General features: G+C 42.7%; 1 protein-coding gene across 2 annotated transcripts in view; it reads left to right on the forward strand.

Moving 5' to 3' along the window:
* Positions 1-25930, forward strand: part of PAX2 (paired box 2) — a 176492-nt gene that overhangs the window by 148596 nt on the left and 1966 nt on the right. For both annotated transcript variants that reach the window (XM_081329249.1, XM_081329248.1), the window contains exons 8-9: positions 20100-20201; positions 25009-25095. In XM_081329249.1, coding sequence (XP_081185375.1) covers positions 20100-20201; positions 25009-25095 — 189 coding nt within the window. The remainder of the gene's footprint in view (positions 1-20099; positions 20202-25008; positions 25096-25930) is intronic.

Here is a 25930-nt window from a genome sequence, read left to right on the forward strand (position 1 = left end):
TCACTATAAGTAGATTCTTGAGATATAATTGTGGATTTCTGTTCTTGTTCTTGTCTTATTCATCTGGTTCCAGCCCGCATCATTCTTTGTTCCTTAACCTCTTCTAACGATGCCTGGGGCTGCACAGTTTCCGAAGTTTGCTGAAGTTCTTTAACCATCCACGAGATGACTTCTTCATTTCCCTGTATACTCTCCATTTGTGTCTGTTGCCCTCCATCTTCCTTCCTTCCTTTAAATTCTGGGGATGGCGGAGAACCTGCTTTCAATATATTAGAATAAAAGTCTCGTGCCTTCAAAACTGTGTTGAGACAGTATCTCATGCCTGAATAATTCACCACCAAACCTAATGGTATCTCCCATCTGAACTGAAGCTGACGTTTCTTTAATTCATCTGCCAAAAAAGTAAATTATTTCCTTCTCCTTAAAATTCTCGGTGGAATTTGTCTCAAAATTAAAACTTCTTGATCACCAACTTTAAATCTATTGTGATAAAAAGCTTGAATAATCACATTTCTGATCGATCTCTTTGTAAAATAAACAACCACATCTCTAGGTAGTTTCCTTTGCCTGGCAATCCAAGAGTTAACACAAAATATTTTATCTATATCCCTTATAATTTCTTCCACTTGACAGCCCAAAATCGGTTCCAGAGCTTCTGCCAGTAACACTTTCAAGTTTTCCTTTGGATCCTCTTACAATCCTCTTATCCTCAAAACAAACTCCATATCTCTATATTGTATCATAACCACCTCGTCCTCAGTCTTATCTGTTTTATTCTCAGCTTCTGATATTTTAGCATCCAAACTCAAATTATTTTGATACACCTCTTCCACACGTTCATCCAAATGCTCAATGCAAACTGCCAGCCCCTGAAAGGCCACTAAAATGTTTTCTCATATTTCTTTATTCTTCTCATTAATAAGTTCAGATATTTGCTGAGATTGATTTTTTAAAGCATCTTGTAAATCTTTTAATGTTAATGCTTGTGCAGGTACTGCAGGGGGTGGCATCAGTGCCTGTAATGAAGAATGTTGAACTGGCGATGCACCAGTACTTCTAGGAGCAGAAGCTTTAGCTGATTTAGAGGCCATTTTAACACCCAATTAATCTTTGTTGCGCACTTTCACTTTTCCACTCAGCTTGCAACTTTGTTTCTCCCCTATTAAATATACAAATCCTTAAGTTCACTTTTAAACCAATTTCAAATATTTTCCACAGAGTGACTTTAAAAAAAACGATTTCTTCCTTCTCAGTCTTTATATTTTATAATATATTCCTTGTCCTTTTATTTTTCACTAACTTCACTCCTGCACCATCTTTCTTCCTTTCTTTTAGTATAAACCGGAGTTAAAGATCATATACTTGCTGTTTCAAAATTCTCCTGCACAGCTCTGCCTGCATCCAAGTAATCCAAAATACAATGTTGATTGCAGGGATGGTTGCAGCATCCTGCTCGGTTCCAAAGCCTTGGAACAGAGGAGTCTCCGAGTCCGAAGCTAATTCAGGCTACGGGGGGGCTCTCACCCTTCAACCCCCAGAATAACAATTCTAGGGGTCTAGGGGAGCTCTACCCCTACCTGAATGCTCCCCCTCCCCTCTTTTCCCAAGGGGGGTTTCCAAACCGCAAAACAGCTGGTTGTCGCTGTTTTCGCAGTTCAACGGAGAACAACGGGGCTGACGGTTGAAACAGCCGCCATCGACGGAGCCTTGCCACCCAGAAGTCCAGATCCATCTTTCTTGACTTTTTCCAATATCTGCTTGGTCATCTTATAGGACAGGCATGTCAAACTGGTGACGTGTCCAGCCTGCAGGGCGGCAGTTTGACACCCCTGTTATAGGAGATTCCATTTTCTCACTTTTTTCAGGTTCACCTTTTTTTAAAAAAAGTCCCTGCCTTCTGATGCAAAATGTGGCTGAAGAATGGTGTATCAACTATTAGCTTTCTTATGACTTCTCTAGATTTGTTTTCAGGAAGTGAATGTATTTTCCCCAAATTGGAAAAACAGTCCACAGTCATAAGACATTTTTTTCTCCAGCCATGTAAAGAAATCTGCTTTTTCCCAGGGTCATTTTGATATCTTGTAGAAATTCAGGGTCTTCTTCCACTACTGCTCTGTAGTGACTTGTACATCCTGTACTGTGTTTTGCATTATTACAGTTGTCTATTCATCCCTAGTCAACATTGTTAAGTTTTCTGAAGACACCTTTCAATTCTCAGGGGAAGAATTTATTCTTTTCATTATGTCTAGTTGTAGGTCTCAGGAGGTAGAAGTCACATCCATTCAGAAAAATGGGTGTGACAAGGTGTCTGCAAGCATTCCAGATTAATTTGTCAGACATGTCTATTCTGATTTCAACATCAGTTGGGCAGAGTCTGCAGTGATGAGCAAGACATGGTTGTGAATCCTATTATCTGGGATTCATTTGATTTTATAGAGCCCAAGGAAGTGGATAGGATGCTGTGTCATAGGAATCCTGCCACCAATCAGCTGGATTCACGTCCCTCTTGGCATACCTTCTTGATAGGGTATGAACAGCTAAATCTGGAAGGTTGAGATATGGGTTGCATGTCTTGAGGAGGCAGTAGTGCAACCTCTCCTAAAAAATACCCCTCCCTTGTTCCATACAGTTTTTCTACAACTTGCACCCATCTCCAATCTCTCTTTCTTGGCAATTCAGCTACAGAGAATCCAAGGTGAAACAGACTATTTGGATCCCTGCCAGTCAGAATTTAGGTAAGGTTGTGGGACAGAAGCAGTAATAATTAGGTAATTGGTGGATTACCTTTGTCAGGTTTAAATGTACCCCTCTTTCATGTATTGTCTTTGTTAGTATGGTATATTGCTGGACCATCTGCAAGAATTGGAAGTCAGGGTCACTGTTTTATATGAGTTCCATTGGACTTGTTCCAGTGCTTGACTCCATAATTGATCCAGTGCTTTCCCCTATGTTATTTAACATCCATATGAAGCCACTTCATAGAGGTCAACCATTATTTGCATTGAACTTGCTGACAATATCCAATTTTATTACCTTCCAAGGAAAAGCTACAAATGCTGTGGAAAGGTTGAACTGGAGATTCTTGGGGCAAAACCAGTTCATATTAAAATCTACCCAGATCAGTGTTGATTGTGGTAGTTACAAAACAGGGTTTTTTTATAGGCAAAGGGATTGGCTCAAGACTTGGCAATCTTCTTGACTTCATAGTTCCTGCTTAAAAATCAGGTAGTGGCTTCTTAGAAGGTCTTAGAAAATGAGAAAGTAAATCAATTGTGACTTTACCTGGAACAGGCGTCATGGCAATGGTAACTAATGCCTTGATCACCATATGGCTGAATTACTGCAACACAATCTTGCAATTGCTTCAGAATGCAATGATTTGCTACCATTGCAAGACAACAACAATTCTAAGATTTCTGTTGGCACTAGTTACCCATACATTTCCAGGGCTAAATCAAAGTGCTACAAAATCTTTTTGCAGAGCAGCACTAAGATACAAAACTGATTTTGCCTGTAGGCTCGAAAAAGAGGCATCTCACTGGCTTCTCTTTCAGGAAAAGCTTCGCAAGGCAGTAGAAAGCAGGAGAGAATCACATAAAATTTATCCCCTTCTTTCTTACCTAGACAAGATGTAAATGTATCTAAATTTATATTAGTTTTTCATATGCTTTGGATTATCAATAACAAAATGTTTTCAGAAATCAGATTTATGTCTGAATGTTTTATTTTTCCTGTGTCGGAAGCACTTCAGTACATCCATGGTGAAAGGATTTACCAGTGAAATTTCATCGTTGCCTGGGGAATGCCCAGTTGGGGGCTCCTTTCATGTTTCCATGAAGTTGCCCACTGAAGTGGTATCCATTAATCTACTTGCAGTTTCCAGCTTTCGAACTGCTGGATTGGAAAGAGCTGGAGCATGTGATGGGAACTCACCCCACCCTGTGGCAGCAATGGGTCTCAAATGCAAGCCTGCCAGTCAGTAGCCCAACATTCTAAACTTGTGAGCCATTGCATTCCTATGTCTGAAAGCTGTGTAGGTATGATGCATACATGCAGTTACATATTCTAATCCTCCTAACTTCATGTTAATCTCAGGAGTTATAGGGCCACGAGAGTCCTGGAAAAGGTGCTGAATGATGAGTAGCAGTAGTTGAAATACAGATTAAAACCTCATGGGAATGAGATCTAGTTTTCCCTCAAAAACTGACACTGAAATTCTTCTCTTATACCTCCCACTTCACTGCCCTAGCTGATCCATCTGGTTTCACAAGGATTTCCCCCCCACTTAAGTTCATTTCAGGCTCAGTTTGATGCTCCCAAGTGGCAGTTTAACACTAACATCTCAATCAGAGTGTGACTCATTCAATCAGAGCAACAACAACAGCAACAACAATAAAAAAGAAATCATTAACATTCAAAGTTGCATGCCAGCAGGAAAGAGAGGAAAGGCAGGCAGAGCGATATCAAGAATGTTTACGGAGAGATGTGAGGTATGGTGGAAGAGAAAAGATAAGAGGATAATTACTGGATTTGAATGGGAATCTAATATTGGTATTCGAAAAATATTACAAATACAACTATTCCACACCATTGCTCAAAGCAAGGTGGCAGGTAATGTTCATTAAAAAAACCAAATTTGTTGTTTATATTTAAAATCATATTTGTTACAGGTTACTATTGATTTTATGAACTTACAATCCGCATAATTTATTGAAGACAATGGGGGCAATGAAGGTGACATCTACACTTGATTGTTGATGTGACTACATAGTCAACCTATCAAATTTGCAGATGACACCAAACTAGCAGGAGTAGCCAACACCTCAGAAGACAAACTCAGGATCCAAAAAGATCTTGACAAACGAACAATGGGCCCTGTCCAACAAAATGAGTTTCAGTGTGGAGAAAAGCAAAGTCTTACACTTAGGCAGGAAAAATCAGAGGTACAAGTACAGATTGGGTGATAAACAGTAACTGTGAGAGGGACTTTGGATTCCTAGTGGATGATCACTTGACTATGAGCCAGCAGTGTGCAGCAGCAACCAAATCTTGAATCTATGCCTCTGTTTATATAACCCAGGATTAAAATCCTGGGTTATATAAACAGAGGCATAGATTCAAGATCATGTGAAGTACTAGTACTGCTTTACAAAGCCCTAGTAAGACCACATCTGGAATACTGCAGCCAATTTTGCTCACCATATCACAAAAAAGATGTTGAGAGTTTGGAAAAAATTCAGAGAAGAGTCAACTAAGATGATCAAAGGCCTGGAGGCTAAAACATACAAAGAATGGCTGCGGGACTTGGGTTTGGCTAGTCTAAAGAAAAGAAGAAATAGGGGAGACATTATAGCAGATTAGCAGTGTTCCAGTATCTGAGGGGCTGCCACAAGGCAGAGGGGATCAGGTTGTTCACCAGAACACCAGAGGAAAGGATGAGAAACAATGGTTGGAAATAGAGAAGCAACCTGGAATTAAGGAGAAACTTCCTGACAGTAAGGACCATCAACCAGTGGAACAGCTTACCCCCAGAAATTGTGGGTGCCCCATTACTGGAAATTTTTAAGAAGAGACTAGACAATCACCTGTCTGAGATGGTATAGGTTCTCCTGCTTGAGCAGGGGGCTGGACTAGAAGACCTCCAAGGTCCCTTCCAGCTCTATTTTATTCTATTATTATATTCATTTTAAAGAGGAAGCAAAGAAGAATTTTAAGCAGGGTGGCCAAATTCATTTTCAGTTCTATTTATGAAATAATTTTCTGCATTATTTTTTTCAAGTTGGTGCTGAAAAACTCGATTATTCATGATGGGGGATTCAAGGTCCATTTCTCTAATATTTCTCATTGGAAAGGTCATCCCTCCAAATGACAAAGGTGTTTTCTCTTCCAAACTGAACCCAAATTAAGATTGAATTAATTTTAATTAATTAGTTTTCACCCAAGGTGTTTGAATTTTGACAGCAACCATTTGCTTCAACACCCTGTTGAAGAACAGAATATTAGCAATGGGGCCCATAATTATTCACTAGTTTTAGGGCCAAGGAAAACTTCTTCAAGAGAAGTCTTGATGACAGACTTTCAAAGAGGTTGATATCAGTAGCTTTCTAATTAAGGAAGAATTAACCATCTCCTGGACCCCACTAGCCATCTTCTCTTTACTAGGTAGGATTGAACTCCATAGTCAATCTTATTTAAGGACCTTCTTTGCATCCACAGTCTCAACAACTAGAACTCCCCAATACAACTGGATGAAACAATGATCTGCGTGTAACTATGATAATCATGTAATCAAAGTTATGCCAAATAGACATAATATTATCTTCAAAGTATCATGCAAATTTATCACTAAAGGGTGTTGGGGATATAATCTGATCTCTTTCAAAATCCAAACCTAACTTTAAATTCCCATTGCTACAAAAATGAAATAGAGGAGAAAAAGGACTACTTCTTTATTGCCCAAAGCATCAAAGTATTTGTTTTTATCAATGGGCATGAAGTTGGGATATAAATGGAATTAAAATAAAAAATAAAATAAAAAAGTTGGGCTAGATGAACTCCAAATTCCTTCCCTCCATTCTGTAATTCTTATGTTCCATCAAATACAGTGTAAATTTCCTTCATTTGTATTCCACCTTTTGCCTCATTGCTCTCAGCCCCAGGTATTGTATACCAACAAATGAGAATGTTTGGTAAAGAATGGAGATAATATTTCTTGGCAAGTACTATACAGAGAAGACAATACAAAATAACATGTTCCATAGATTATTCCTCCACTGCATGGACACGGTCTTTGTTCAAAGAGGTCTTTTAGTATCTCGCTTCAGTAATGGCTGTTGGGAGGGCATTGAATCTGGCCAAAAATAAAGCCCTTCTAAAGTCTGGAATCATTATGCAACTAAGGTTGGAGAAGATGCGCAGAGTGGCTCAGAAAGATATTTCTAGGTAGAACTGGTAAATCTGGTTGCAGCTCTAAATCAATAACCCACTGCTTGACATTAACTAGTGCACATTCACAACTTATCAGGATGTTGGCTTCCCATGAAAAGCCATAAAGTAGTACTTTGGCAACTTTGCCTGGCACCAGGAATCAATCTGTAGGAATATACTATCATATATAGATAGTAGATATGGATGTAAATACAGTGCTCAACTAAAATGAAAATAGTATAATTGACAAATGAAAGGATGTTAAGTTTTGGTTTAATGCTCACATGAAACATTTGAAGAAAAATAGCAAAATGTTCATCCTTTCATTTCTCCTCACTTCTGAAGTCTGCATTTCTTAATTAGAATACTATACTGGAATATGAGCCTCCGGGACTTTCTGATTTTTCACTCCCCTTCTCCTCAATTTATACAGTAAAGGTAAAAATATCTCTAAAGAAGTTATAAAAAGCAGTTATTTATGAAACATTTGGATCACCTGGTTAACATTTCTAACAAAGGACTGCAAATAGATTTTCCCCCAGTATTTGTCTGACCAAAATAGGCATGTATCATGATAGTTGTCTGCGACATATTGTGATATTCCTTTTCCCTGTTTTATTATTAGTTTTTATTTCTGTTTCTTACTCCTTCCCCATTTTAAGCCTTTGGGGAATGTGAAATCTGATGAATGCTAGAAGAAGAAAACAGGTGGCACAGGTTGATCTTTCCTGAAAACTGGCAGGAAAGATCAGACTTGCTGGAACAAATGATTTTGGGTCTTTTAAACCACCACCACTACCTAACATGAAAAGATAAGACCTACCCTGCTACTTCTATGCATGAGGCTTTAATCACCTGTAATATATTGGCCTTAATTGCTGCAATCAGTTGAATGATTGCTTTAACAGCTGTATTGTTTGAAACCCAGACTGCTTGTCTCCAGGACTGCTAACTGTGTCTTGGGCGGGAATTGTTACTTTAAATCTATTGGTTGCTGTCTAGAGGTGATCCGTATAGATAGCTGTTCAGCAGCTGTTAGGGCTGCTTCTGTTGTTACTGAATAAACATGCTTGCTGTTTCACCGCTCTGCCTCGTCAATGCCTAACCAAACCAAGAACATAACAGTGGCAACAAGGGTGGAATGTGCTGCTTAACGAAGAGAGCCAGAAGTCACTAGGGGGTGAGGCCAGCACCAGAGCCTGACAGGAACTACATTCCCCCCCTCAGTCTGCCAGCAAGCCACGCTGGAGACCACCTCGCCCTAAGGATCTGTCCTAGGGCCAGCACAGAAGCCTTGCAGCACAAGGCATTGTGAGCATGAAAGCAACTCACCAAGGCCAAGGTTGGCAAAGTGGAAGAATTTGACATGGCACATCCCGAGAGCTGGAGTTCTTACATCTCTTGTGTCGAGAACTATCTGTGCACTAACCAGGTTAGCGAAGATGGTTTGAAGGCCGCGACATTTCTGTGCATGTGTGGACCAGCTACTTTCGACATAGCCGAGAACCTGGGGTGCTCTGCTCGAGTCAGTCTCCTATGCAGATCTCAAAAAGAAGCTCAAGGACCACTTCAAGCCGAAGCTCTCCATCATAGCATTTGAGCAGCAGCAGCAGACACACATTTGAGCAGCAGGAGCAATAGCCAGGCAAGTCTGCAACCGAGTTCATAGCTGCCCTCTGACAGGCATCTTGGCTTTGCAACTTTGCAGACTTGGAAGAAAGACTGAGGGACCTTTTAGTCTGTGGACTGAGAAGCCGAGAGCTCTAGCAGAAGTTGTTCATAGAGGAGACCCTCTCATTACAAGATGCTTTGAAAGAGGTGATGGCCACTGAAGCCACTGGAGGGGCCGTTAAAGTGTTGTGGCCCTCCAAGAACATGCCCAGCCCAGAAACCATTCACCACGAGGACACTGAATGAACAGAAGATTCCGACTTGGACTTTGAGGTCGATCAGCTGCAGAAGCAACCAGAGAGGGGACAGAGGCCAGCTGACAAGGCAGTTTCCTTCCCTCGATGCATGGGCTGCAGAGGCTGCCATAGATACTCGGAGTGCCAGTTCCAAGCAGCAGCGTGCCAGGCATGTGGCAAACCAGGCCACATTGCCACCATCTGCAGAGGTCACCAGAGGAATCGACCACAAGAAGACACATTCAGGAGAGGTACCAGGGCCCTGGAGCAACACAGAATAGGCTTTTGCTCCAGCCGGAGAAGTGTGTTCAGAACTGGTGCCCATCACCCTCTTAAAGAGAAGCTTAGAATCAAGGTCAAGCTTCATGGAGTTCCATGCAACAGGGAACTGGACACAGGATCAGCCCTATCCATAATTTTCCAAGGGACATCCAAGCATGTTTGCAATCACAGTGGAAGACGAGCTAAACTCAGGCCATCTAACCTTTTGCTGATGGACTTCCAAAACTCCCGCATAGCGGTCAAAGGAGAAGCCATGCTCCAAGGGGTTTGAGGGCCCACTAGACATTATAGTAGTGAAGGGCCAACACATAAATCTCATCGGCCTCGACTGGTTTGATGCCTTGGGCATCCAAGTAGCTGGCATTCACAGGACAGTAGTGGCAGACCTGTCTGCAGTCTGCCAAGAGTTTGCTGATGTCTTCAGTTCAAGTTTAGGGAAGTACAAAGGTCCTCCTATTGCCCTTCACCTTGATCCTACAGCAACCCCAATATGGATCAAGCCTCATCGAGTGCCTTTCGCCCTCAAACCCAAAATCGATGTAGAGCTGGACAAGCTGGTGCAACAAGGGGTATTGCAGCCCATAGACAGTGGGGTGTGGGAGACACCCATAGTCACACCACTTAAGGCCAATGGTGAGGTGTGCATATGTGTGGATTATAAGTTCACTATCAACAGGGCACTTCAGCAACATGCATATCCAGTGCCTGTAGTCAGCTATATCTTGGGGTCACTACAGGGAGGTCACGTATTTGCCAAATTAGATTTGGCGCAAGCCTATCATCAGCTGCCCATGGGCAGAGGCCAGAGCAGAAGCTCAGACCATTGTCACCCACAGGGGGGCTTTCAGGATTAAGCGCCTACAGTTCGGGGTTACTGTAGCCCCAGGGCTTTTTCAGGGAGTGATGGAGCACATGCTCAAGGGCATTCCAGGGGTGTCCCCTATTTTGATGATGTCCTCATAGCAGGGGAGTCAGCGGAGATTTTGGCAGAATGGCTCAAAGCCATCCTTCAGCATTTTTGTGAAGTGGAGCTGAAACTAAAAAGGGAGAAATACAAGATTGGGGTAGATTCAACAGAGTTCCTTAGTTTCCGCATCGATGCCACAGGCATTCATCCAGTGGACTCCAAGCTCAAAGCAATTCAACAGGCTGCCAGTCCGAAATCTAAGGGGAGCTTCAGGCCTTTTGGGGGCCTTTCTTCCATGCAAGGCCGCAGTAGCAGAGCTGTTACACCAACTCTTGGACAAAAAGGCACAGGGGCAGTGGACGAGTATCCATGAGAAAAGCTTCACGGCAGTCAAATCACTGCTGTCTTTGAACTCAGTCCTCACCCATTTTAATGAAAATTTGCCTGTCTGCATCGCATGTGATGCATCTCTGTATGGGGTTGGGGCCGTGTTGAGCCACTTGATGGCTGACAGGAGACAGACTCCCATCGCTTACTACTCTAGGACTTCAGCAGAACGTAATTATGCACAAATAGATGAGGCACTAGCCATTGTGGCCAGCATAAAAAAATTTCATGACTACTTGTATGGCTGCCAGTTCATGGTCTTCACAGACCACAAGCCACTTCTAGGCTTGTTCACCATGAACAAGCAGACACCTCAGATTCTATCTCCACGAATGCTGAGGTGGTCTATCTTCCTTTCAGCCTACAGCTACAGACTGATTCACAAACTGGGCAGGGAGATGGCCTTAGCCGGTTGCGCCTGCCACATGTAGAGCCAGATCCCACTCTGGCTGCATGCATCCTGGCTATCCAGGATTTGCCAGAGTCACCCCTTCATGCTGGGGACATGGCTGCTGAGACAGCCACTGACAAGACGCTTAGCCGCATGTTGAATTGGGTACACACAGGATGGCCAGAAAAATGTCCAGAGGCAGAATTCCAGAATTTCCACATGAGGAAAGATGAGCTCTCAGCTTATAAGGGGTGCATTCTTTGGGGGAGTTGGGTCATAGTCCCAAGCTCATTGAGGCCCAGGGTCTTAGAGTCTCTGCATGATGGACATCCAGGAATAGTCCAGATGAAGGGACTCGCAAGGAGCTACCTATGGTGGCCTGGACTAGATAAAAATATTGAGGCCCAAGTACATGGCTGTTACACTTGCCAACAATCCAGGCCCGAGATGCCTCAAGCTCCTGTCCACTGATGGGAAGCCACACATTCACCATGGTCAAGAATCCACATTGACTTTGCAGGGCCATTTCAGAGACAGCTGTTCCTCATTGTTGTGGACAGTCACTCCAAATGGTTAGAGATCGCACCAGTCTCAACTATGACTACTGCCAGGACCATCCAGGAATTGTGCAGAATCTTTGCAATGCACGGGTTGCCAGAAGTGCTGGTCTCAGACAAGTTTACCGCTGCAGAATTTCAGTCCTTTCTCAGGGCTAACTTAATAAGGCATGCCACTTCAGCCCATTTTCACCTGGACACGAATGGCCAAGGTGACGAATGGCATTGTCTGAACGACCAAAGAATCCTTAAAGAGGATCGTCACAGGGGACTGGCACCACAGGCTGGCAGACTTCTTACTTTGCCAATGCACAACTCCCTGCACTTCATGGGCAGAAGCCCAACGCTACTTAGATGGGGCTGACACTTGATTACTAAGCTGGATTGGCTACACCCTGACTGAGTTGCCACAGACACAGGACAGCCAAAACCACCACGAAGTTTGCAAGTTGGTGACCGGGTTTGGGCCTGGAATGATGGTCAAGGGGCATTTTTGTACGAAGTGGTCCTGGAAGATGGTCGAGTCATTTGACAGCACATCGACCAACTGCATTGGAGGCTAGCAAACCAGTCACTGGCTCAAGACCCTCATGAGGGCCAATCACAGGGTCATTGCGACAGCGGGCCGACGATGTAGTCTGCATGCTCCGACAGAACTCTCAGCCGAGGAGATGGAGGGTTGGCTATATGTGGATTTTCTCTGGACACTCAGGCTGCACCCTCCGAGCAGGTCCAGCAAGCGGCCCTGAGTTCCAGTCCAGTGGACGCTATTCCTCAAATAGACTTTGGTGTGGGCCTACCGGAACATTGTACTTTATTGTATAAGAAAAAGTGTAGACTAGACACACAAGAAATTTGTCTCTGGTGTATAAATGCTCAGTGTATATGCAAAACAACAGATAATAATCATAATAATGATACCAATAAGAAAAGGTAGTAGAAAAGATGAGAAGGAAAATAGTACTACAGCCATACTACATTGGTAAATATGCTTAGACATAAGACAGTACTGTGGGAATTAGGTGTTCAGCAGAGTGAAGGCATGAGGGAAAAAAATTGTCTCTAAGTCTGGTTATTTCGACATGCAATGCTCAGTAGCAGTGTCCTGAGGGGAGGAGTTGAAACAGTTTAGGTCCAGGATGGGAGGGATCTGTAGATACTTTCTCAGCCCTCCTTCTGATTTGTGCAATATACAGGTTCTCAGTGGAAGGTAGGCTGGTTGCAATTGTTTTTTTTTTCTGCAGTACTAACTATCTGTTGAACTCTGTACTGTATAAGTGTCCTGTCTGGTTGCTATACCAAACCAGACAGTTATAGAAGAACAAATGATAGATTCAATAATTACACTGGAGAACTGTGTCAACAGCTCCTGAGACAGTCTGAACTTTCTGAGTTGATGCAGGAGGAATATTCTTTGTTGTGCCTTTTTAATTGTGGTTCTGATGTTAGGTGTCTATTTCAAATCCTGGAAGATTATAGAACCCCAAAACGTGAAGACTCTACTGTTGATACTGTGTTGTCTAATATAGGAAGAGATGGTAGAATAGGAAATCTCCTCCTAAAATCCACTCTCATCCCTACAGTTTTCTCTGGCTGAACCACAGGGCCAGTTGTTTAACCTCCCACCTATATGCAGGCTCATCACCATCTTGAATGAGGCCAATGACTGTTGCATCACCTGCAAACTTCAATACTTTAACAGAGGGATCTTTACAGATGCAGCCATTGGTATAGAGAGAAAACAGTGACAGTAATCTCCTCTCAATCCTATAGTAGAACACATTTGGATCATCTGCCAATTGCTGATTCTCTTCAGTAAGAGAGGGAGATCTGCTATAGTAGGGCTTTTCAACCTTTTCACCCATTGTACCACTTTTAGGATAAGGCACTATCCGAGTACCACCAGTTGCCCAGCAAGGTGTCAAAAACTTGACCCGAAAAAAAGGAAAAAAACGATAAAGTACAGGTAGTCCTCGATTTAAAACAATTTGCTTAGTGACTGTTTGAAGTTACAACAGCACTGAAAAAAGACTTATGACCATTTTTCACACTTATGACTGTTGCAGCATCCCCAGGGTCATGTGATTTACATTTGGATGCTTGGCAACTGATTCATACTTATGACGTTCAGTGTCCCAGGGTCATGTGATCACGTTTTGCAACTTTTTGACAAGCAAAGTCAATGGCTGGGGGGGGGGGCATGGCCAGCTCATAACTCAGGTTGCAGGGTGCCTGTGGGGAGGAAATCCGTGGGTCTCTGGTAGAGGGGGTGGGACTGGGGTGGGTGTCTTCTGTCCCTCCCTCTCTCCCATTGTCCCTTCCTTTCTTTCTTCCTTCCTTTTCCTTCCTTTCATCTTTTCCTTTCTCTTTTCTTCTTTCTTCACCTTTCTCCCTCTCTTTTCCCTACTCGCTCTTCTTCCTTGCTTTCTCTCACATTTCTCTTCCCTTCCCTTTCCTTTCCTTCCCTTTTTCATCCATTTTTTTCTTTTCCTTCCCTTCCCCATCCATGTACTTTCACTTTCCCTCCCTCCCCATTTGGTCAGCCAGTAAAATTGTCTGACAGATCCCTCCAGGGTAGTTAAAAGAAAAAGAAAAAAAGGAGAGACAAGGCAGCTTTCTCAACCGGGCACCCTCCAGCGGGTGGGGGACTTGGTGTCCTCTCTTGTCAAGAAGAATTGTGGGAATTGGGTGACCTGGAGGACCTCCTGGTCTTGTCGGAGCTGCTTACTGTTCCTGTGAGGTCCCATCGGGGGCAGCGTGCTCTGGCTTTCCGGGCTTGGCTGGCAGAGGGCAAGCAGTGTGCCAACCAGGCGAGCGCAGGGAAGCGGAGCCAGGTGGCCACCTTCCCCCGCTGGGCCCGGCGCCTCACCTACCTGGCCACGAGGGAGCAGCTCCCTCCCTTCCCACCCGCCACCCTTTGCCAGCCACCGGGTAGAGAAGTCAGGCAAAGGCCAGGCAAAGGTCATGGGCAGTTCATGGGGCCCACCAGCTGTCGAAACTGCTCCGCCTGTGCCTCCCCCCAGCTCTGGGGCTGCCCGCAGACTAACCTCCACCACTTTGCGCACCTTCGGCGGTGCACCCCGCCTGCTCGGCCATGTCGCTGTCAGAGCTCTACAGGGGGTCACTGGTGAAGAGAATGGGGGAAAGGCTCCTGGTGTTCCACTGGCCTCCCAGCAGTGGCTTCAGCCAGCAAAGAGAGCAGGAGGAGGGCAGCAAGCCTGGAACCAGCCCTGACCACTCCAGGAGGCCAGTGGAATGCCAGGAGCCCTCCAGAGCGGTCGGGGCCAGTTCCAGACTCGCCACCTTTCCCCTGTTCTCCTCACTGGCTGAGGTCGCCAGCGGGGAGCCAGGAGACCACTGGGAGCTTTCTGCAGAGGGCCGATCTGGCATCACACTGTGGGGAGGGGAATCCCAGTGGTGTCCTCGTGGCTGCAGGCATGGACTTCCCTGCAGTGGAGACCCCGCAGAAACCCTGCTCGAGAGTTCGGGAGGAAAAGTGGGGCTCCCTTTCAGCGAGCATAAAAGACATCTGGATGGAACAAGCCTCGCCAGGTTCTGCCAGCCCCCACCCCCACCCAGATCCCCTCACCACCCCCAAGCTTTTTTTTTACTAACCTGCTTTCAGCTTCATTCCGTTACTCCATTCGCTTCTTTTCACGTGTTTGTGGGACAAAAAAAGTTCCATGAGACTTTTTAACTTCTCGCAAGATCTCGTGAGAAGTTAGAAGTCTCATGGAACTTTTTTCCCCCCACAAACACGCAAAAAGAAGCGAATGGAGAAACAGAATGCAGCTGAAAGCAGGTTAGTAAAAAAAAAACGTTTTATTTTTTATTTTTACTTTTTTTTTACAGTGCTGTTCAACTGGTCCTACGTGTACCACCAGCCATGTGCTCACGTACCACTAGTGGTACACGTACCACGGGTTGAAAAGCCCTGTTCTAAAATATTTTTGTCTCTAGTGAGACAGGTGACATTCTGAGCGTATCTGGGCAACCACTGACTTAGATTAGCACTGTTAAAATCCCCTAAAGCGAGTTGTGAGTTTGGATATCTCTATTCTGTACACAAGATTTGGTCAGCTAGGGTTTGCAATGCACTGTTTATGCAAGCATGAGGTGGTATATAAACCCCAACTAAGGTGAATGAAAAGAGCCCTCATGGGGCATAAAAGGATTTGCAATTGATGAATTGTGTTTCTAAGTCCACATGTCCACTTCTAAGTAACATCATTGCATCAGTGGTTATTAACATAGAAGCAGTTACCTCCTCTCTTTTTCCCTGGATGTTTCTACAACTCGGTCTGCCCTTTGAAACTGAAATCCTGGGAGCTGCAGACTACTATCTTCTGTTGTTTCATTTAGCCAAGTTTCTGTAAAGCAAAGAACTGTGGAGTTGGAAAAGTCTGACTTGATCCAATTTTAAAAATACAAAAAATAAAATAGATTTAAAATAGATTTTCAAAATATTATTTAACTTGAATTATACTGGATAGTTTCTGCTTGTTTTTGAGTATTTTTAATATTAGATTTCCCCTTCATGGATTACTGCCTTGTCGTGGTGAAGGGGCTTGCATAATTCAATGAAGCTATGAACTATGCCGTGCAGGGCCACCCAAGATGGACAGGTCATAGCAGAGACTTCTGACAAAACGTGATCCACTGGAGAAGAAAATGGCAACCCACTCCAGTATCTTTGCCATGAAAACCCTATGGACAGTTCCAAAAGGCAAAAAGATATGACACTGAGCCCCTCAGGTCAGAAGGTGTCCAATATGCTACTGGGGAAGAGCAGAGGGCTAGTACTAGTAGGGCCAGAAAGAATGAAACGACTGGGCCAAAGCCGAAAGGACGCTCAGCTGTGGATGTGTCTGGTGGTGAAAGGAAAGTCCAATGCTGTAAAGTTTTTTCTCCATAGGAACCTGGAATGTAAGATCCATGAATCAAGGCAAACTGGACGTGGTCAAACAAGAGATGACAAGACTGAACATCGACATCTTAGGTATCAGCGAGCTAAAATGGACAGGAATGGGTGAATTTAATTCAGATGACCACCAGGTATACTACACTTTTTTCCAACAACCCAAGAGACGGCTCTACACATGGACATCACCAGACAGTCAACACAAAAATCAGATTGACTATGTGCTCTGCAACCAAAGATGGAGAAGCTCTATACAGTCAGTAAAAACAAGACCAGGAGCTGACTGTGGCTCAGACCACGAGCTTCTCGTTGCAAAGTTTAGGCTTAAACTGAAGAAAGTAGGGAAAAGCACTAGGCCACTCAGGTATGAATTAAATCATATCCCTGTTGAATATACAGTAGAGTTGACAAATAGATTTAAGGAATTAGATCTGATAGACAGGGTGCCTGAAGAACTATGGACAGAGGTTCGCAACATTGTACAACAGGTAGCAACCAAAACCATCCCAAAGAAAAAGAAATGCAAAAAAGCAAAATGGCTGTCTGAGGAAGCTTTGCAAATAGCTGAGGAAAGGAGGGAAGCAAAAGGCAAGGGAGAAAAAGAAAGATACGCTCAATTGAATGCAGAATTCCAGAGAATAGCTAGAAGAGATAAGAATGCCTTCTTAAATGAACAGTGCAAAGAAATAGAAGAAAACAATAGAATAGGGAGGACAAGAGATCTTTTCAAGAAAATTGGAGAGATGAAGGGAATGTTTAATGCAAAAATGGGTATGATAAAGGACCAAAATGGCAGGGACCTAACAGAGGCAAAACAGATTAAGAAGAGGTGGCAAAATTACACAGAAGAACTATACAAGAATGAGCTTAACGTCCCTGATAATCACAATGAGGTGGCCACTGACCTCGAGTCAGACATCCTAGAATGTGAAGTGAAGTGGGCCTTAGAAAAGCTGAGCAACAACAAAGCTAGTGGAGGTGACAGTATTCCAGCTGAGCTATTCAAAACCTTAAAAGACGATGCAGTAAAAGTGCTACACTCAATTTGCCAGCAAATTTGGAAAACTCAACAGTGGCCACAGGATTGGAAAAGATCAGTTTACATTCCAATTCCAAAGAAAGGCAGTGCCAAAGAATGAGTGCACCATTGCACTCATTTCTCATGCTAGTAAAGTTATGCTTAAAATCCTACAAGCTAGACTCTAGCAGTATGTGGATCGAGAACTACCAGAAGTACAGACAGGATTTCAAAGAGGCAGAGGAACTAGAGATCAAATTGCCAATATATGCAGGATCATGGAGAAAGCTAGAGAGTTCCAGAAAAACATCTACTTCTGCTTCATTGACTATGCTAAAGCCTTTGATTGTGTGGATCATAACAATCTGTGGCAAGTTCTTAAAGAGATGGGCATACCAGACCATCTTATTTGTCTCTTGAGAAACCTATATGTGGGCCAAGAAGCAACAGTGAGAACTGGACACGGAACCACTGATTGGTTCAAAATTGGGAAAGGAGTCCGGCAAGGCTGTATACTGTCGCCCTGCCTATTTAACTTATATGCAGAGCACATCATGAGAAAGACAGGGCTAGATGAATCAAAAGTTGGAATTAAGATTGCCGGGAGAAATATCAACAACCTAAGATATGCAGATGATACCACTCTAATGGCAGAAAGTGAAGAAGAACTAAAGAGCCTCTTGTTGCAGGTGAAGAAGGAGAGTGCAAAAGTTGGGTTGAAACTTAACATTAAGAAAACCAAGATCATGGACTCCGGCCCTCTGATTTCATGGAAAATAGATGGAGAAGAAATGGAGGTAGTGACAGATTTTATTTTCCTGGGCTCCAAGATCACTGCAGATGGGGACTGTAGCCAAGAAATTAAAAGATGCTTGCTCCCGGGAAGGAAAGCCATGGCAAATATAGACAGCACACTAAAAAGCAGAGATATCACCCTGTCAACCTAAGTGCGTATAGTCAAGGCTATGGTCTTCCCAGTTGCAATGTATGGCAGTGAAAGTTGGACCATAAAAAAGGCTGAGCGTCAAAGAATCGAGGCCTTTGAACTATGGTGCTGGAGAAGACTCCTGCGAGTCCCTTGGACTGCAAAACGATCAAACCGGTCAGTCCTAGAGGAGATCAACCCTGACTGCTCTTTAGAAGGCCAGATCCTGAAGCTAAAACTCGAATACTTTGGCCGCCTGATTAGAAGAAAGGACTCACTGGAGAAGAGCCTAATGCTGGGAAAGATTGAGGGCAATAGAAGAAGGGGACGACAGAGAATGAGGTGGCTGGATGGAGTCACTGAAGCAGTAGGCGTGAACTTAAATGGACTCCAGAAGATGGTAGAGGACAGGAAGGCCTGGAGGAACGTTGTCCATAGGGTCGCGATGGGTCAGACACGACTTCGCAGCTAACAACAACAACAATATTAGATTTACAGCCATCTTTTTACAATGAAATCTCAGAATTGAGGATTTGCTGGTCAAAATAAAATCCCCCCTTTTTTCTTGATGGATATGTATCCTAAATTGTCTTGGTCTCTGTGGAGCATACACACGATAGACATAAATAAACAAAGGAATTAAAAGGCACCTTCTTGTCTAGAATGACTCACAATGTGATCTGCTATTATTCTTCTACATCTGCACAACTGAGGATACAGCCAGACAACCTCATTGAACTACAGCTGTCCACTCCTTAACTTAAAAAAATATGTTGACATAAAATTTGCTGGCCAGCAAATTTGGTCTGAGGGCCAAACTCTATTCTACCTAGAAAAATGAGGCTAGAAAATAATATATTTCTTAACATTTTCATGTAAGAAAGTCAAGGGGAATGATTACTAGATTCTAGTGCTGCTTCCTCTCTCATGGAAAAACAATCACAGTGATTGGGTGGAATGGGGTTGGTCAAGAATAGATAGGTGCTTTGAATAGCAGATGCTCTGTGGCTACAACTTTTCATTGAGATATATTTTAACATGGTCTAGAGCAGGTCTTTTCAACCTTTTCATCCATTGTACCACTTTTAGGATATGGTAACATCTGAGTACCACCAGTCGCCTAGGAAGGTGTCAAAAACTTGATGACCAAAAAAAAGGGATGAAGTACAGGTAGTCCTTGACTTACAACAGTTTGCTTAGTGACTGTTTGAAGTTACAATGGCACTGAAAAAGGTGCCCCCCAAGCCACAGCCAAGCAAGACAGCTGCCTGCCTGCCCAGCTGCGCTCTTCCTCCTGTCCGAGGTTTTCATTGTTGTGAGCATTTCTGTTGAGGATTGGCAGTCGGGGTGGGGTGGGGGGTATTTGGGTTTTATTCCCCTCCCCCCGTCTGCTGGGTGGTTGCAGCAGGTTTTGGTCACTTCACATGACCCTGGGACACTGTGACTGTCATAAATATGAATCAGTTGCCAAGCATCTGAATGTAAATCACAAGACCCTGGAGATGCTGCAACATTCCAGCTGATCGGCACTTCTGGGCTCAGCAGAAGCACCAGGATCAGTGCTGAGCTCCAGTTGGAGCCTGGCGCTGATCCTGGCACGTCCACTGAGCCCTGACAGCCCTGCAGCTCCAGCCATCTCTTGCTCAGGCTTGTGCGGTGCTGCCACCAGTTCAGTTCATTCCCCTCCCCCACTACCACTTTTCTAGGAAGGTCGCATACCACCTGCCAAGTGCCAATGTACCACAGGTGGTACCGATACCACTGGTTGAAAAGCCCTGGTTTTAGGGTAGAGGTAACAAAGTAGGATTTCCCTGCTTCATGCTCATCATCTCCAGCTACCACAATGAAATCAGTTCTTCCTCCTTTTTTCTTCTTAGGTCGTGATATGACCAGCACAACCTTGCCTGGCTACCCACCACATGTTCCACCAACTGGACAAGGCAGTTACCCAACCTCAACTCTTGCAGGAATGGTGCCTGGTAAGGTTCCTTGCTTCCCATCAGTTTTATTTACATAAGTGAATAGGGTTTTGTTTTGTTTTTTTAAAATGCCTTACTTGGAAGGGCATTTCAATAAGTTTGATCAACTCCAATTCCAGAGGGTTGTGTGGTTTTTTTTTCCTAATGCTATTTATTTTCAGTTCTGATTTCCACTGTATTAGGGAAATCAGTTTTGTTTGCAACCAAGCAATATATGGAAATATAATTCTATCAATAGAGTGAGATGACTTCCCAGGACTGCCTTGTGCTCCTATAGCAAGATTGACTACATGCGCATGTCTCAGCCTGAAGCAAGAAAAATTGGGAGTGGATGTTTTATTTATTTATTTGTATCCTGCCTTTGTTATTTTTACAAATAACTCAAGGTGGCAAACATATCCAACACATCCTCCTATTTTCCCCACAACAATAGAGTGAGGTGAGTTGGGTGAAAGAGACTGGTCCAATTCAGGCAGCTTTCATGGCTAGGGCAGAACTAGAAACCATGGTCTCCTGCATTTTAGTCTGGTGCCTTAACCACTAGACCTCACTCTCATGTTCATTTATATCCAATAACAGTAACATGGGCTGTTGAGTGGGAGGAATCATTTTGCTGCTGTGATGCATTTACACCCCTTTCTAGAAAAGCTGCCAAGTGGATGGCTAAGTTGCAAAATTCTTTCTTTTTGGTGGATCCGCCTTTCATGGTTTTCAATATCATGGACACCAATAACATGATATTTGGCAAAGACAGGGCTAATGGGTAACATACTGCCTTGGGTCTTTAATATATAGTGTATTGCAAGGACTTCTGCTTCCAATATTTTCAACATTTCACTGGATGGGGTAATTAAAAATTCTAGTGGCAATTAGTATGATGTATAAGAGTAGCAGAGATAATAGGGATGGGGTATATAAATCAGTAGGTTAAATAACTGAAATCCTAAATGCCCTGAATCTAAAATATTTCAACTGTATCTTTTCCCCCTACCAATACACACAGAGAGAACCCTTGTTATGAACTTGCCAATCACTACAAAATAATTTCTTCAAGCCCTCTGCCATAAAATGTGTAATGTGGCAAATTTTTTAAGTGGCATGCAAGATTTGAAATAGCCTTCCAAAGCAGCTCTGACTTCACTATTTGCTCATTGTTTGATCATGAACAAATATATTTCTGGACACAGACATAGACACTGCTAGCTTCTGACATCACCCAGATATCATGGAGGCCATAGCAACACAACTATAGTTGGATAACTTAGGAATCACCAAAGGTTAGTGGAGAAATGACTGCTTGATAGCTGTTGGTGGTTGGTAGATAGCTGGCAGATCACTGTGTATTTGAATCAAACATCCATGAGAGCTTCAAGCAGCAAGGATGAATCTAAATAACTAGAAATTTATAATTTGGAAGAGAGAGAGAGAGTAAATAAAGTGAAGAGGATTGTCTAAAGACACTGTGAAGTTCAGACCCTGTTTCCAGTGATTTGTGGTAGTCTATTGCATGAAAAAATTTATTGTTTATTGTTGCTTAAGTTCTATATGTATTGTTATTAAAAATTATTATGTGTCCAATACTCCTTCACTCAAAAACACTAAAAGCTGATAGAGCAATCCCCTAACAAAAGACCAGATGAGACCAGCATGGTTGCATGAAGAGTTCTTTGACAAATTGAGGGACAAAAAGTTTAAATGTAAAAAAAAGGAAAGAGAAGCATATAACTAAAGCAGAATACCAACGAATAGCCCAAATGTGCAAGGAGGGAGCCAGGAAGGCTAAGGGCCAGAATGAGTTAAAACTAGCAACCAATATCAAAACTGATAATTAAAACAGTTCATTCAATATGTAAGGAAGTAAGTCTAGGAAACAATAGGTCCACTAATGGGAGCAGATGGCAAGAAGATGAAAGGCAGCAGGGAGAAAGCAGAACTGATTACTTCTTTGTATCTGTTTTTATGCAAAATGAAGAAACAGCCCAATCTATTAAAAGCAGCACTGAGGGAGATGGAATAAGTATATAAGTCAAAATAGGCAAGGAATTAGTAAAAGAATATCTATCCATCCTGGATGAGTAGAAATCATCTGGATCAGATGGTTTACATCCCAGGCTTCTGAAGGAGCTGGCAGATGCAATTTGGAGCCATTGAATGTAATCTTTCAAAGCTCCCGTAGTGCCAGGGAAATACCAGAAGACTAGAAAAGAGCTGATGTGATTCCAATCTACAAAAAGGGGAAAAATGGATCCAGGAAATTATAGTCCAAGCAGTACCTGGGAAAATCTTGGAAATCAAGCAGAAGATTTGTGAGCACCTAGAAAAAAAATATGATTATTAGAAGACTGCATAGGTTTGTTAAAAACAGATGATGCCAAACAAACCTTATTGCTTTTTTTGATAAAGTAACTACCGGTATAAATTAGTGGATCAGTGAAGTGCTGTGGACATAATAAACTTGCTGCATTGGACAAGGTAGACCACAACGTAATTCTTGGTGAGATAAAACAATGTGGAATAGACAGTATCACCACCAGGGGGATTTGCAATTGGCTGACAAACTGCACTCAGCTAGTACTTCTCAATATAACTTACATCGACATGGAGGGAAGCATGCAGTGGGGTACCTCAGGTTTCAGTCTTGGGCCTAGTACTCTTCAAAATCTTCATAAATTAAATGAAGGGATAGAAGGAAAATTTATCAAATTTATCAAAATTTATCAAATTTTCGAATGACACCAAGATAGGGTCAAGATTCAGAAGCATCTTGATAGACTTGAGCATTGGGCCTATCCAAAAAGATGCAATTCAGTGGTGAGAAAAGTAAGGTCTTGCACTTAGGCAGGAAAAACCAAATGGCTCAACAGTAGTAACTGGCTTAACAGTAGAAACTGAGAGGGCTCTAGGTGTTCTAGTGGACCACTACTTAAGTAAGAGCCAGCAATGTCCTGCAGCTGCCAAAAAAGCCAGTGCAGTCCTAGGCTGTATCATCAGAAGGATAGAGTTAAAAACAAAAAAAACAAGAAGTAATAGTACTGCTTTACACTGCACTACTGAGACCACACTTGCAATATTGCACTCAGTTCTGGTCATCACAATATAGAAAAGATATTGAGACCCTAGAAAGTTTTCAGAGAAGATGATAAAGGGTCTGGTGGCCAAATCATATGACAAATGAGGAAGCTAGGTATGTATAGCCTATCAAAGAGAAGGACTGGAGGGGTCATGATAGCTATCTTCCAGTACCTAAGAGGCTGACACAAAGAAGAGGAGATTGACCTATTCTCTAGAGCACCAGAGGGCAGGTCAAGAACTAATGGGTGGGAGCTTGTTAAAGAGAGATTCAACCTAGAAGGAGAAATTTTCTGACAATGAGAGCAATTAATGAATGGAATAGCTTGCTTCCTGGGGTCGTGGGTGCTCCATAATCATGCAGACTCAACAGCCATTTAATTGGGTTGGTATAAGGCAGAGGTCTTCAATCCCTGGGCCACGGACCAGCATCAGTCTGCAGCCCGCCAGGAACTACGTCATGCAAGCAAGCAAAGCCCCATCCCACACATGCAGGATCCAGGAAGTATGTGGAACCAGCCCTCCCCCAGTCCGCAGAAAAAACACTCTCTACGGAACCAGTCCCTGGTGCCCAAAAGGTTGGGAAACATTACTATAAAGCAGTGTCAGTCAAGCACGCTGGCTGAGGAATTCTGGAAGTTGAAGTCCACAAGTCATAAAAGGACCAAGTTTGAAGACCTCTGCTATAAAGTCTCCTTGAACAGGAGGCTGAACTAGAAGACCTCCGAGATTCCTTCCAGACCTATGATTGTAATGTCTCTTGGTTTATAGATACTGGAACTCTTATACTATACAAAACCTGTTTTTGCATTATTGCTAATGAGATAAGTGACTAAGTGAGCAGACCTGTAATGTTCTGGGAGCATTTGCTTTTTCAGTTATCCTACTAGTAACTGGCCTTTCCTAATTTCTTCCTCTAAAGCTTTTTTTCTGGAACATTTTCTGCTTCAATAGAAAAGCTCTAGGACTGCCGTGAACAAGTCACAGCCCTGGCCTTCTCCAAAGAGATGAGTTAAACAGAATCTAGCATCGATGAGGAAATTACATGTTTCATTAGTGATCACAAAAGGAGATAACTGGTTCCTCTTGGTCGCAATTGAGCTCAAAAGCTCATTATCCTGCAGCCCATTTCCTTTAACTCCTTGTCAATAAACATTGTGCACATATGGTGCTTCTGCCTTCCCTTGACTGATCTGGAGAGAGAGGAAGAGTGAGTGAGAAGTTCTTTACTTAACCTGCACTTCAGAATAAAGGTAGAAACAAATTGAGTGACAATATAGAAAAATAAAGGATGCATTTAAGCCCCTTTTTTACATAAATGGGCCTTGTCAAGAACCTTCCACCTGACTTTTATTGGAAAAATGCCTGTTGCCTTCTTATTGGAAGTTCTGCTTAGATTCAGCCATCTGAAAGTAAGAAAGCTTTTACAACTTCCCACTCTGCTGGCTACAATTTGTCCCTTGACATGCTCTGGTCTTTCTTAGAGGATTCTCAACAGAAATTCCAGATGAAATTGCACCTGAAAACTCTTTATTAAGTTTATGTATTAGACTAAACTTCATTTTTCCCAGTTTCCCATTTTGTCTCCTTTGCCAATCCACTCTTAAGACTTTCCTGTTTGCCACAATGTTTCTTCTAATGACTTTCTTCTTCTTTTGTCAGGTACTAATGCAATTTTGTTTTTTTTCCTCTCTGTCTGAATTATGGTATGAATGACATCCTCCTGTGTTCTTTCCAGGGAGTGAATTCTCAGGCAATCCTTACAGCCACCCTCAATACACAACCTACAATGAGGCCTGGAGGTTCAGCAATCCTGCATTACTAAGTGAGTATTCCCTCAGGTTTTCTCTACCCTTTTCCATCCTTTTCTGTTGCCCTTCTACTTGTTTCTTTGCTTTCTTTTTCCTATTTATTTCTATCTTACTGGGGACTCTAAAATATATTATGATTTTGCCACCAACCCAAAAAACTGAAAATGAACTAACTTTGGGCTAGTCCTGTCACTGAATCCAGTATTCCCCTTTTCATCAAGATGTTTTATCTAAGCAAAGTGTTTACATTTACATTTTGCCCACAATTTTTATGTGTGGTGGTGGTGGGTGTTAGAGGGTGGTAGCTGTTTCCTATAATTTTGAATTAGGACAGGGCATACTGGAGCTGTCGTCTCTACTTCAGACAAGAGTCTATTCTGAATTCTTCTGATTTATTCTGAATTTGAGTTTCACACCAAGTTGGATAATACCCATATAAAGTAATGGATACTGAGGGAAAATAATCTTATCTTAATTGTTGCGAAATAAAACTGCTAACATTTTAACACATTTATATAAAACCATTGAGCATTTGCAACATTTTTCTTTAAAAAATTACAAAAAAGCTGAAAAAAACCTACATAGAGCAAACCATAAAAGAAATGTCAAGGAAGCTAGAGCCACAGTCTCCTATAAAAAGGAAAATGGCAGCATTTGCCTGATTTATTTAAATACATACCAAAACAAAAACATCTAGACATGATACACTATTTCTTACCTCAAAGTGGCCATCCTAAAGAAATATTTCACCTCAAAGCAATGAGATTTAACTTTATTTCTCCCAGATTAAACAGAGACCAGGATATCATATGATATTGCATGTAATAACTAGCTCATTGGTGCAAAATG

Source organism: Vipera berus, assembly GCF_964194415.1.
Source record: "Vipera berus genome assembly, chromosome: 5".
In the NCBI taxonomy this organism is placed as follows: domain Eukaryota; kingdom Metazoa; phylum Chordata; class Lepidosauria; order Squamata; family Viperidae; genus Vipera; species Vipera berus.